We start from the raw sequence: 12,547 nt of genomic DNA on the forward strand, positions 1-12,547 counted from the left end.
TAGTATATGAATGTTTGTTTGCAAACACATGCAAATAAATCTCAGATCCATAAGCAGGCTTTCACGATTTGTCCCTAATTCACAGATTTAATTTGAAGGAAAGTGGGTTTTTTTATTAGGAAAATATCCCTGATAATATCAGATCACCTGAGATGAAAGCTCTTCTTATCTTTTATTGTGCTTTACCCTTGTTTTGGTGTCTTTGTGCTGATATGGCTGCAGTGGAAACACAATTTTCCAGTACTGTGTCGTTGAACAAAGTCACATTTATGACCACTCAACATGAAACATAATTTGACTGGATGGTTTGAACAGTCTTTGCTAAAATTGCTTGTTCAGACATGAAATGTTATGAAAATAGAGCCAGATTAGAGATATTTTCATGAGGCTGTTTTCATTCCTTCATCTTGCTTGTTCACTTATAGTTAACATGTTTCCCCAAGATTCCTACACAAAGACTCTAACATACACACAAATTCAGTAATAGTGGTGGAAAACATGTCTTTTGTTTGCTGGTTCTGCCCCCTTTTGCCGCTCAGAGGAGTCAGCCCTCATCATTTGTGCCATTGTCACAAGGCAACACACCCTTAACTGGTACACTTGAGTCTCAGGTGAATCTGTAGAGAGACTGTGCTCCACATACATAGACTTTATACAACGGATGAAGACTGACACTTCAAACAAAATTCGGTAAGACATTTATTCCATTTTATTTCGATCTGACTTCTTAAAAATGATCTCAATTTTATTTAGCTTTTTTTTTTTTAAAACTGCTTTATGTGACCAATCTCTACCCTTTTGGAAAATTCACAAAAAAGCAGAGTTGTGTGTGGATGAAACTCTACTTATCCAGTCTACAAACTGGCATATTAATGTAAGGAATCAGAACATCACTTTTAGACTGTCTCTGTCTTGCCATTCTACTATTGGTATGCTAGACAAACACCTTAACTTATATTAAAAAGTAATTGATCAAGTTTGGCTTTCTGTAAAACAAAGTATCTCCTGGAAATGCCTTAAACAGAAATGTTACAGACACAATAAATTACTTTGTGCTTAGGTTTAAAAAATATTATCTAATAACAGTCTTGCCAATTTAATATCTGGTCAGTTCGGTCTGTCTTTCTAAATAGTAAAGGGCATATACTTGTATAGTACATTTCTACCTTCCTCCTTTCCTCAAAGGCCCAAGGTCTGAGACTGGGTCGTCCCATGTGTCATCTATCTATCTATCTATCTATCTATCTATCTATCTATCTATCTATCTATCTATCTATCTATCTATCTATCTATCTATCTATCTATCTATCTATCTATCTATCTATCTATCTATCTATTATCTATCTATTTCTATCTATCTATCTATCTATCTATCTATCTATCTATCTATCTATCTATCTATCTATCTATCTATCTATCTATCTATCTATCTATCTATCTATCTATCTATCTATCTATCTATCTATCTATCTATCTATCTATCTATCTATCTATTTTTTTTTTTTATCTATCTATCTTTATCTATCTATCTATCTATCTATCTATCTATCTATCTATCTATCTATCTATCTATCTATCTATCTATCTATCTATTGAAATTCAAGTAATTTTAATTAAATAATAAAAATCACTATTTTCTCCTTTAAGGATTTTTAAAAGTGTACATCAGAAAAGGAAAATGTTCCTTTTTTTCTAGGAATGTCACACCTCTTCTCATAAAAAGCTTTGACAATAGCTATTAGTCACAAAGAATCAGAACAACGAGACTTTTCTTTTGCCAGCCTGCCAAATGTTTGAAAGAGGGAACTTAGGTAAATATTTAAATTGTCACATCAAAATGGAGATTGATATAAACCAATAATACCCCACATGTTGCATTACCATTGTTCTTTATTGTTATTGCAACTAATATTTGGAATTAGCTATACAGCCTCTATTTGGTCTTATTTTTTAAGCTATGTGTAATGAATATGAAATCAGAATTCCCTTTTTTCTAGGAAAGCATTCTATATGTGTTGACGCTTATGTGTTGACGTTGTCATGTTGATTAGAAACTTTCCACCTGTAGAGGTTGACATTGACATTGATCAGAAATGACAAATTCAATTAATCAAATTGTTTGATTGAGCTTTTTTCCTGTGTCTGAATGTTAAATTACTGTCTTGCTGGATTTTTATGTTTATAAATTTCTATTTATTTTCACTTCAAGAGTTTTAGATTTTTTTACTGTTAAGTGATCATTAAAGAAAACCATTAGACATTATACCCTCAGTAAGGTATACTTTCTTGAAAGTCTTAAAATGTTCTAAAACCAATTGTTTGTTTGGGTTTTAGAAAGATCCTCAGTCTTTCATTTTTTCCATTTTTGTATGCAAGAATCAGATAATAAGTCACTTTTAATCAAAGCTAAAAAGCCTTTGTTTTAAGAAAGATGTCATTAGTTTCATAGCAGTGGTTGTGAGAAATGACATCTGACAATAAAAACAATTACAGTCCATCTCTAAAGGAATCTAATTTTTTTGGGAAAAACAAATTTATTTGACCAATGGAGCTTTTTACAATACAGACCCATACAAACAAAATCTGGAATAGGCAGAATTCCAAAATTTGTTGCTTGATGATTATTAAATTCATTTATGAGTAAACATGAAAAAGTAGGTGTAGTAGAAAGACATGTAAGATACAAAGCTTTGGCATGATGTGTTCAGTCTTCCAGAAGTTTTTCCTCCACAAAATTTCTGAAAATATGTCAATATTTTGTGGGTTTTTCTCTACCTCTGCACACTGCTTCAGTAGCCTTCACTGACAAAACACATTTTAATCTGATTAAGAATGAAAACAAAGTTCTGAGACATTAAAATAGATTTGTGGTACTGCTTTACAAAACATTCATCAGATACCTTTTTTGTCATTGTTTGAGGTTGAATGGTGCAGAGTTTCATTATTCCTTTGGCTGGAGCGTCATTGTTTGTGATTCAGATATGGTTACGTTAAAGGCATCTGTGAGAGGTCAACTGTAAAATACTTGGCTGCCACTCCCTGACTTCTTTTATCCCAAAAGTGGACAGACAGGATAAAAGGGCAGCTTGCCACTCCCTGATAAAAGACCATTTCTGTTTTATCAATGTCTGAACTTTTCAAAATCCTCATAGCTTCATCACGTCATTACATAAGAACTCTGAGACACCTGTGTTTGTTGTGCTGCACCTGCCTTTGACACACCGGGTCAGACCAGAATATCAATTAAGTTTCTTTTTTTAAACTTTTTTTTTTGAAGGTTTATCATAAAACAAATCTATGAAATATGTCTGTCAATTATTTAATCAGTCCTAAATCCTATCAGTTAGTGTGGTTTCTGTCGGTTTACTGTTTTATCTACTTTGTTCTGTGCTCTCTTCCGCAGCTTTCTTCACAAAGTCCCCCCGTCCCATGAGACTTACTGCGTTATGAAATTACACTCTTTTTTCCTGCTGATTTACTTGGGGACCTTCTGTGGTAAGGGGATATTTACTTGTGTAATGTGAGGCACTGTGAGTTTTAGTTTAAAGCGCAAATACATTGAAAATACATGTGTTCCCCCTGTATTTGCAAGCACTACCTGTATACCATTTAAGAGGTTTAAGAGGCACTAAATGTGTTTTTTTTTAGTGTGCCAGATTTATATGTCTTTCATTTCTAACTCTTTTCTAACTGGTTCTTAACAGTGGGATCAGCTGCCTTTAGGTATGTCCTTCTTTTTTGAAACCCTTTACGTAAAACAAATCAGTCACGATGCACTTTGTTCCTAAATGTGTTTGTTTTTGATTAAAACCTTTAGAAATACAACATGTGCAAGAAGAGATATGTGCGATCCGGTGAGTTCTCCTGATTTGTGTTTTTTTTTTTGGTCTCAACATATAATCAGAATTATGGGTCAATCATTTGTAAAAACTGCCACTTTTATAATATTTAAATAGCAATCAGAACTTAACTTTATTTGTTTAGCTTACAGATAAGCGAGAGTAAAGTACTTATTAATTATATGAACGAGATCTTATGTTTAGAAACGGTTTAAATGTCTTTTTAAAGGATTTTATCAATTCAAATATGGTCACGATTTATTTACCTGCTGTAACATAATGCATGACATAAGTAGAATAAGAGTCAATGAATAGATATATTTTAAGGATGAAGACATGACCTGGCAGAAAGCTAAATGAAAGAAACACCTCCTTTCAAATGGTTTATCAGAAATACCATCTTAATTCTTCAGTGCACGAGTCTACACGTCATTAGAACTCTGTTCCTGTTGACAGGCATTAGTTCTTTGTACAGTGAACTTAATGAACCAGTTCAAGGCTCAGTACAGTGACTTAGTCTGGCCATCTGATGGAACAAACGTGAGTCATTTCTGTCCGCATGCAGTCATCTCAGCTACTGGGAACACGGTGTGCTCACATGCAGTTTGTGGACAAGATTCAAGATAACAAAAAAAACACAGACTCTTGACCATTTTAACACTCTTAAAGTTATTCATCCTGCAAAAAGTTGTCGTGAAATATTTAAACTTTTTCAAATATTTGCGTTTACTGTACAGTAAACCAATAATTTTGACACTTAACAGAATTATTTCTGTGAAAAGCTATAAAGAATAAAAGAAGTTAACTCCAAGAAAAGGTTTGCTGTTCTGTCAAGAAAAACTCTGAATTTTTGGACTTCAGGTGTCAAACCTTTTGTAGGTGTAACTTACTGTATTATTTTGTGCATGGTTTCTACACATAAATCAAACAGAAATTGACTGAATTTTCTGTGTTTAATTTAGTTTTATCATTTAAAAAGGGTATACATCTACATCAGAGCAATAACTACAAGACTTTTTTAAAACTTTATCCAACTGAATTAAAAAATGTATATACCTTTATACATTTAGGGGACAGTTTAACTCGTGCTGGTTTGCAGCACCTTCCGTCCGTGAAACCAGGGTTCAAATCCAGGCTGCTCCCTGTTCCCTTCTCTGCCTCTGTGCCGGTCCCAAACCCAGATAAATTGAGAGGGTTGCATCAGGAAGGGCATCCGGCGTAAAACATTGCCAAGTTAACCATGCAACTCATCCTCAAAAGAGGGGTTGTTTCGCTGTGGCGACCCCTGATGGGAAAAGCCAAAAGAGAAAGAAGATATACATTTCATCAAATGTTTTTACACACTTTTTTCTTAGTTTCACTTAATATTGCTTTCCTTTGTTAAAAGTTTTTTTATAGAATCCTCAAGACATATCTTTGAATTATCAATTTTGAGTAAACAAATGGACACTTGTCTTTTCTAAAGTGTTACAACTTTTAAGGCAACCCATTAAGTCATGAGAAGAGACCTCAAGTTCTTTTTGGGGTGTCTTTGTGACAGGTTTAGGATGTGTAGTCAGATGCTTTAAACCTGTTTCTGTTGTTCCTGAACTTTTCCGTTGCATTTAAAGGAGCCGGATGCAACATCTCATTTCCTGCAATGTGCCGGGCTGCCTCCAACAGACACCGGCAGAGACCACATGCACCGGCTAAAAAGAATCCTTGAAGGCACCATGGACATTTACACTTTCATGGTATGACTAATACTCAAGGACTAATAGTTCTGGAAGGTCCCGGCTGATCTGTGCAGCACCAATGCCAATCCTGATTTAGAATGCATGTTTTTGACCTACAGCTCATGTAATCCTTTCACTGTTGATGTCAAATGGAATAAACTGCTCCAGTTTTCTTCTTTATAACCAACCATTGACTATCACTTTCACAGAAATCCAGCTTAAATGGTGTGCCATTGCTGTCTCTGGAAGGAGAACTGGAGTTAAACGGGAGAGCAGATCCACTTCAAAATGAAGCCCTGGTCCAAATGTGGCTGGAGATCAAGATGAAACCGCTGCTGAAATCCATAACCAAGCATTTTCTTTCCTGCCTCAGTACCAAGAATTTCAGCTGCTCCACTTACCAGACTGTGTATGTATCCAGTTCTTTTGTAAACCCTTTTTTTGTGCGACCAACTCTTGATTCTTGTCTTTGTGCATCATCTCCTCCACTCTTGCAGGGTAAAAGAGTTCAGTCAACATTACTCAGAAATGAATCCAGCTCAGCAAAAATGGATCTACACATTCTTCATGTATCCATTCCTGTCAGGAGACGGAATTTATGGTAAAATTGATATTCTTCGGCTTTTGTTTTTTATGGAATGGAAACATTTCTGTTTCAAGAAATGAGCCAAACCAATTGAGAAAAACTGTAATATATAAGGGCTGCAACAACATGAAGGGCTCCATCTGATTGGTCAAATGAGTAAATTACTTTATTGGATTTGTGAAATACTTCAAGCTGCCATTAGATTATTTTAACACGTGTAAACATTTAAGTAACCATTTATCGCAGTTTTCTTTTGGGACCCATGTATCGCACAGGCTGATATTGCGATGACGATAGGTTTGCGATTCATCGAGAAGGCCTAGTTGATAGTATATTCAAATCAAACTTTATTTAAATTTTATACAAACTTTATTCCTATTGTCATGCATGTGCAAACTGCATGGTTATGATCAAATAATTTGGAATGGCAAAACTGGTGCTTTGCTTGGTTCATCTCTCTGTCAGCCACACAGGAGGATTTGCAGCCTCAGTGAGTGTGTGATCTGTTTACAGGTTGTGCGGACACAGAAGAAAGCAGTGAGGAGTGGCTGATGAAGAATTTTGGTGCTTTCAGAGCAATGGCCAGAATGAAGGACTTCTCTGCTCTCAACATGGTTTTCAGTGGAGTGAGTTGAACTGACAGATGAAGAAGCAGAACAGATTATTTAACTTTTATGAAATCATAATCAACTCAACGATTGCAACATTTGACCTTCTGCTAATTTCCCTCTGTGTTCACTCATAGGTGGAAGTGCTTCACCTGCTGTCTCCTGCACAGAAAGCAGAGCTACTCATGAGGCCTGAAGTGGAACGCTTTGAAAATGGCACCCTATCCCTGATCTTCCACAGTTTGTTAACAGGAGGCTCTGATTCCACACCCACTGCTCGCCCCGGAGGTGACCAGAGCTGGACAACACCTGCAGAATCATCTACATTACCTTCCTATTCAACACAGCCTGCACATCAGTCTCACCACCTGTCTCCACGTGAAAAGCTCAGAAAGGTGCTGTTTTCTGTTTTTGTAGAAAATGAATAAAGCCACAAAAAGTTTACATTAACAAAATCTAATCAAAAATCAATGATCAACAAGCAATGTTACAGATTTTTTTGTTAATAACTTGTACCACTGAGCATAAATGCAGATAAAGTAAATGGGATCCATTTATTGACTCTTACAGATCCTGAATGGAGTTATGACAGCTGTCAAACCCATTGGGAGCTTTGTACATGATTTCATGTCCTTCACGCGTCAGGTAGATGAACTCTCACACACATATCTGTACGAATTGGTGTGGAAATTGGTGAGTTGGGAGCAGCAGTTGGTTGAATGTCTGAGGGTGTGTTGTTCTTTCAGAGAAATGTGTCAGACCTAAGAAGCACCACAATGACTCAGTTCCTGCTCAACTGGACTTTGGCTGAACTGGCTGACATGTATCATCCAAAAGACAAAGTTCCAAAAGAACCACAGTTTGATGTGACAAATGTGGGGGATTGGTACCAGCAGGTTGTCATACCGTTGCTTCAGAGGTTTATCACAAATAATGAAATCCTGGAGCATCAAAGCATCAAACTTGCTTTTCACCAACTTTTGTAAGTCAAGATTCTATTTTTTTTAACTGTTATGAGGTTATGTTGAAAACAAGATCAAGCTCAGATTATGCATTAAAAAGGACACATGAGATTAATTAGCCAAATGCTCAAGTACACTAGCAGGTAAAACAAACAAAAACTTAATTTTTTAATAAACTGTCATGTTTTTATGAGGTAACTATAGTGAAGAAATATGACTATTTTGATCAATTAATAAAAGTAATGAATTTTACATATTGTACATTACATTGTGGTACTTCTGTCCTACTTCAGATGTAAACTTCTTTTTTTTTTGTATTTTAGCTATTTGGACAATCCTGCAGGCAATGAATTCTCTGAAAACCCAGAAATTGAGGATGTCTGTAGCATCACTCTTGATAAGACCCATTGTGGGGTGAGAATTCCTTCCTTCCCTAAGTTCTATTAATCAAAGCAGTTTAGAAAAGCACATTTATGTAATCCTGTCCTCTGAGCAGCTTAAAAGTGTCCCCACTTCTGACGACTTCAGTCTTTTTGTTGGTTATTTTCATGTTTCAGCTGACTGATGCAGTGGAAAATGTGGCTCATGTTTTGCATTGTGCTGCTCGCACAAACCTGACATTGAATGAGGAAACAATAATGAGACTGATTCTGGAGCTGACCAAACGTCTGAACCTCCTGATCAAGGAACTGTTCAACACTGTAAGTGTGGAACCACACTAACCTAACAAATCTCATCATGTCATTTTATCATATGACGACTCCTCTGTTTTGCAGAACTTCAAGGAAGTGTCATCTGAAATAAAGGAGATCTTTGGTGAGGGTGAAGCTCCATCTCTGACCCAGGAGCACCTGAATGACCCCAACTTCATTCAGCTCTGGTTCCAGATTAAGCTGCTGCCCCTCCTGCCTGATGTACACCCAGATCTCTTGTCCTGTCTGAGCACCAAGAACTTCTCCTGTCCTGTTTACCAAAGCCTGTGAGTTCCAGCTGTGTGTTGATTGTTTTGTGTTCACGTGTGTCGCTGTAATCCTCCTGACTTCTGTCTCTGACCTGCTGCTTTCAGAGTGTCAGCACTGGGTGAATCCATGAGTTTCATGGATGCCGACCCGATTTACAGTCAGAACATCTATAAATACTTCATCTATTCTTTCCTGCAGCAACACAACTTCTCTGGTAAGCAAAACACAGCACAAAGGCAAACCAGTGTACAACACAATTTAATTTTTTTATTTATTTCTAATGCAATATATGTGTAACATCTGATATATACTGAACATTTCAATGATTATTGTGAGAAAATGTGTATTCAGCATTTTTATCCAAAGAAAATATTTTAACTTGTTAAATTATAATTTCAAAGTAACATTTTTAAAGTTTTGTGGGTTAATCAAGAAGTCACCAATACAATCTTTTTAGTAGCATTTTGTGTCTGAATCTGATTAAAGGTAAACTGTATGTTTTTTGTTTACAAATCTTCTGTTTTTCTGAATTTAATAAACATATGGTTTGCTGTAATATTTTCAGAATCTCATTGTTCAGCCAATAACAGTGCAGAATGGTTGGAAAAGAATGTTGGCTTCTTCTCAAAGTTTGCTTCCATCATTGATTTCTATGAGCTCAACCCTAATTTCTATGGAGTAAGTGCTCATTACGCAAAAAAATTATATTTATTCCTTTGAAATATTCTCACCTATGAAGTATATCAAGCAAAATGTAAGTACCATTAAATATTTAACTTTTTCTTTTCTTTTTTTTTGTTCAGTTGGAAGCTCTTCATCTTCTGACTCCAAACCAGACAGCAGAGATGCTGCTGCTGCCTCTGCGTACTCCACCAGAGAAAGATGTTGTCATAAACTATGTGCTTAACTATCTGATTGAGTCACCTGAAGACAGGAAATTTCTGGAAGTTATGTATTTTGTAATCCAACTTGCTCAGAAGGTAACAGATTTGGTCAAGACAATGGTTTGAAAAACGTCATCAATCTATATAATCTATAGTAAAGAATCTCAAATTTTTCAGATCAATCCTCCCTGCAGCATCTACACACTTCTGTAAGTACACTCACTAACTTGCACTAGATGGTTTGAAAACTGAAAGGTTTTCATGGTTTTATTCTGCCCTCTGCTGGTATCAAGTGGTGTTACATACATTTTTTTTACTGTAATAACAGGGAGACAGGATCATTGTTTCTTTTTGTCTTTCTGTAGTAAAGTTAACAGAAAAAAATGTTTTAGGTGTAAACTTTGAGTTAAATCTTTTTGTTAGGTTCTTGTCAATAGACATACATTTTTTCCTCCAGTTTGGCTTAAAAAGGGATTTGTGAAAATTAATGTAGAAAGCACAAAAACAAAAAGTAATGAAAGCTTACTAAAACATATTTAATGATTAAGTTAGATTTTCTTTTTTTCTCATTGCAATATTTATATTCTTAAAAGTCTTCATTCTGTTTTGATTATTTTTTTGGTTGTGCAGTTGGTTTTACATGTTATTCTGGTTTGTAGTGCGGATCAACTGTACAACGTCATCCCATCTCTGAGTCCAGACTTAGAACCAGTTGTCTGGGCTCTGATAAATGATTTGATCAATATTGTGCCAGAAGGTAAGTTTTATTTTTTAATTGTTTTATACCAGCATGAACTCATTTTCATGACATTTATATTTTTTTTAAATGGTCGTTAGTTTTTCTAATTTTTGTTGAAGTAATGCTTTCATGTTTATCTCTGAACAGACTGCAAGACAAAGGATATGATGGTGAGATTTTAAACTATTTGTTTGAAATGTAAAATGATATTTGTAGTAAAAATGTTCTAATATGCACTTTAAACATTATGATTCACAGTGTCCACAAACACATGTTAACGGTAAGGGCTCTGTTTTTTTGTCCAGAGTTTAATATTTAACAATGAAGCTTCCAAGAAAATGTAACGATAAATCCTAACAAAGGGTTAACTCCACTGAAGGAATTTAAGCAGGAGGAAGAGGGAAAAACAAGACAGTGTGGCATAAAGTTTAAATGTCTGTAAGGTGAACTTAGAAAGAATATGAGATTGGCTAGAGTTAAAATGTGAATTATTGTGACAATTTGTGCAAGTGTGGTTTGGGATCTTTTTGGGTTGGCATTAAAATATGAAAGTGATATTGTGATTTTTTTGTTCCTTTCAGCTAATAAAGTGCTTTTAGAACTGTTGTCAGAAAATAAAACACAAGTTTTGTTCATGCGCTTATATTAAATTCAGTCAAAGAGCAGCTTTTCTAGGATTTTTAGCCCACAGACTTTCAATATAACCCTGTTTTTGTGTGGAAATATTATTCACCAAGTTTGTATAATTTTATGTTTTAAAATGGAGAAAGAAGGGAAACAAAATAATTTTGGTTTTTAATCTTGTTTCTTAAAGGCACAGACATTTGCAAAGACATTGACAGGTATACCAAGTTATTTTTTATTTATTCAAAATATTCTTGACTAATAATTTACTTTAAACTGACATAAATGTTCTTCTCCATCATTTCGACAGCTCTGACCTGGAATTCTACATCAGCATGTCCACCAACGTTCCTTGCAATTTTACTCTGGAGAAATATGCATGTGCACAGGTGATTTTCTAATAAAACTAAATGTGAATGTTGATATTTTGTCACTCATAATGTAAGAAAACCAAGTTTTATCTCTCCACAGTTGGAGAATTTTGCAGCTAATCAGCTGGCTTCCCTCCTGAGATGTGATCTGCCCAGAAACAGCAGCCGCTCCAGAGTGTTGTGGAAATTGCTGCTCACTAAACTCTCCAATGTCTTGGATCCAGCACTGGACCTGTTGGCTGGCATGGTTTGTTCTTTAGCAAACTCTGAGATCATATTGTGAAACCCCAAAACATTCACTCCTAAATGCAGTCACAATGCTTCTTATGTTGAATTTGATTTCCAACAGTCTATGGTCAGTCCATCAGCACCTGAGATTTTGGATGTCATTGGAGAGATGAGGCTCTTCCTGCTAACTAATGAACAGCTGATGGACAGCAATGTGATCAAGTTGTGGTTCTCAGAGCGTTTAAGTGGCTTCCTGCCGTCTGCCTCAGAAATGTTCCTGCTGTGTCTGAGCAGCCGGAACCTCAGCTGTCAGTCGTACCATCAGATGTAAGCATTTGTTCACACAATGATAAGCCACCTATACTTTGTAATCTACTTTTAAGATATGAAATCTAATAATGTTACAATAGATATAAAAACTGCATGTTTTTGAAGTCAAATGAACACATTTTGTATCAACAGAGTGCAGGTGTTTAGTCGTCAGTTCAGAGACATGACATTCCAACAGCAGCAAACAGTCTTGAGGGATTTTATCCTCCGTTTCCTGTCAGAACCTCACACAGGTACTGCTGGCCATCAAAGAAAAATCTAAAATGACTACTCAGAAACATTTTAATATTTCATTACAATTTTATTTTGAGCTGTTTCTACTTGTTTCAGGTCCAGGCTGTGTGTCTACCTCCAACAGCAGTGCACAGTGGCTGACGGACAACCTTGGTTCTTTCTCAGAGCTTCTGTCTGTCAGCAAGATGTTTGATCTGAACCCACAGTTCAATCCTGTAAGAGTTTAACAACTGATTTCTTTTTTTAACAGCAAATGTGTTGTTGATAACAAAAATATCCATTTCAGATAGAGGCTCTGAGTGTCCTGAGTCCAAAGCAGAGTGCAGAGCTGCTGGTGCTGAAATATCCCACTCTGCCAAACACAGACGTCATTATCAACAAGCTCTTTGATTATTTCACTGAGTCTCCAAGAGAGAGGAAGTTTACAGAGTTCCTCTCATTCCTTGTCGTTTTCTTGGAAATGGT

At 35.8% G+C, this 12,547-nt stretch overlaps 1 protein-coding gene across 1 annotated transcript in view; it reads left to right on the forward strand.

Moving 5' to 3' along the window:
- The first annotated feature begins 582 nt into the window (after positions 1–582).
- Positions 583–12,547, forward strand: part of LOC101156712 — a 38,262-nt gene continuing 26,297 nt past the window's right edge. Inside the window, exons 1-28 of the mRNA XM_020704537.2 lie at positions 583–690; positions 3,404–3,495; positions 3,705–3,723; positions 3,818–3,854; positions 5,450–5,572; positions 5,764–5,963; positions 6,052–6,155; positions 6,654–6,766; positions 6,886–7,143; positions 7,319–7,393; positions 7,495–7,730; positions 8,034–8,124; positions 8,268–8,411; positions 8,487–8,689; positions 8,777–8,886; positions 9,238–9,350; positions 9,476–9,652; positions 9,734–9,765; positions 10,216–10,313; positions 10,443–10,465; positions 10,554–10,575; positions 11,110–11,137; positions 11,230–11,308; positions 11,391–11,537; positions 11,640–11,845; positions 11,981–12,081; positions 12,179–12,297; positions 12,369–12,545. Of these exons, the coding sequence (XP_020560196.1) occupies positions 662–690; positions 3,404–3,495; positions 3,705–3,723; positions 3,818–3,854; positions 5,450–5,572; positions 5,764–5,963; positions 6,052–6,155; positions 6,654–6,766; positions 6,886–7,143; positions 7,319–7,393; positions 7,495–7,730; positions 8,034–8,124; positions 8,268–8,411; positions 8,487–8,689; positions 8,777–8,886; positions 9,238–9,350; positions 9,476–9,652; positions 9,734–9,765; positions 10,216–10,313; positions 10,443–10,465; positions 10,554–10,575; positions 11,110–11,137; positions 11,230–11,308; positions 11,391–11,537; positions 11,640–11,845; positions 11,981–12,081; positions 12,179–12,297; positions 12,369–12,545 (3,156 nt within the window). The 5' untranslated portion in view covers positions 583–661. The remainder of the gene's footprint in view (positions 691–3,403; positions 3,496–3,704; positions 3,724–3,817; positions 3,855–5,449; positions 5,573–5,763; positions 5,964–6,051; positions 6,156–6,653; positions 6,767–6,885; positions 7,144–7,318; positions 7,394–7,494; positions 7,731–8,033; positions 8,125–8,267; positions 8,412–8,486; positions 8,690–8,776; positions 8,887–9,237; positions 9,351–9,475; positions 9,653–9,733; positions 9,766–10,215; positions 10,314–10,442; positions 10,466–10,553; positions 10,576–11,109; positions 11,138–11,229; positions 11,309–11,390; positions 11,538–11,639; positions 11,846–11,980; positions 12,082–12,178; positions 12,298–12,368; positions 12,546–12,547) is intronic.

Source organism: Oryzias latipes, chromosome 1 (assembly GCF_002234675.1).
Source record: "Oryzias latipes chromosome 1, ASM223467v1".
Lineage (NCBI taxonomy): Eukaryota > Metazoa > Chordata > Actinopteri > Beloniformes > Adrianichthyidae > Oryzias > Oryzias latipes.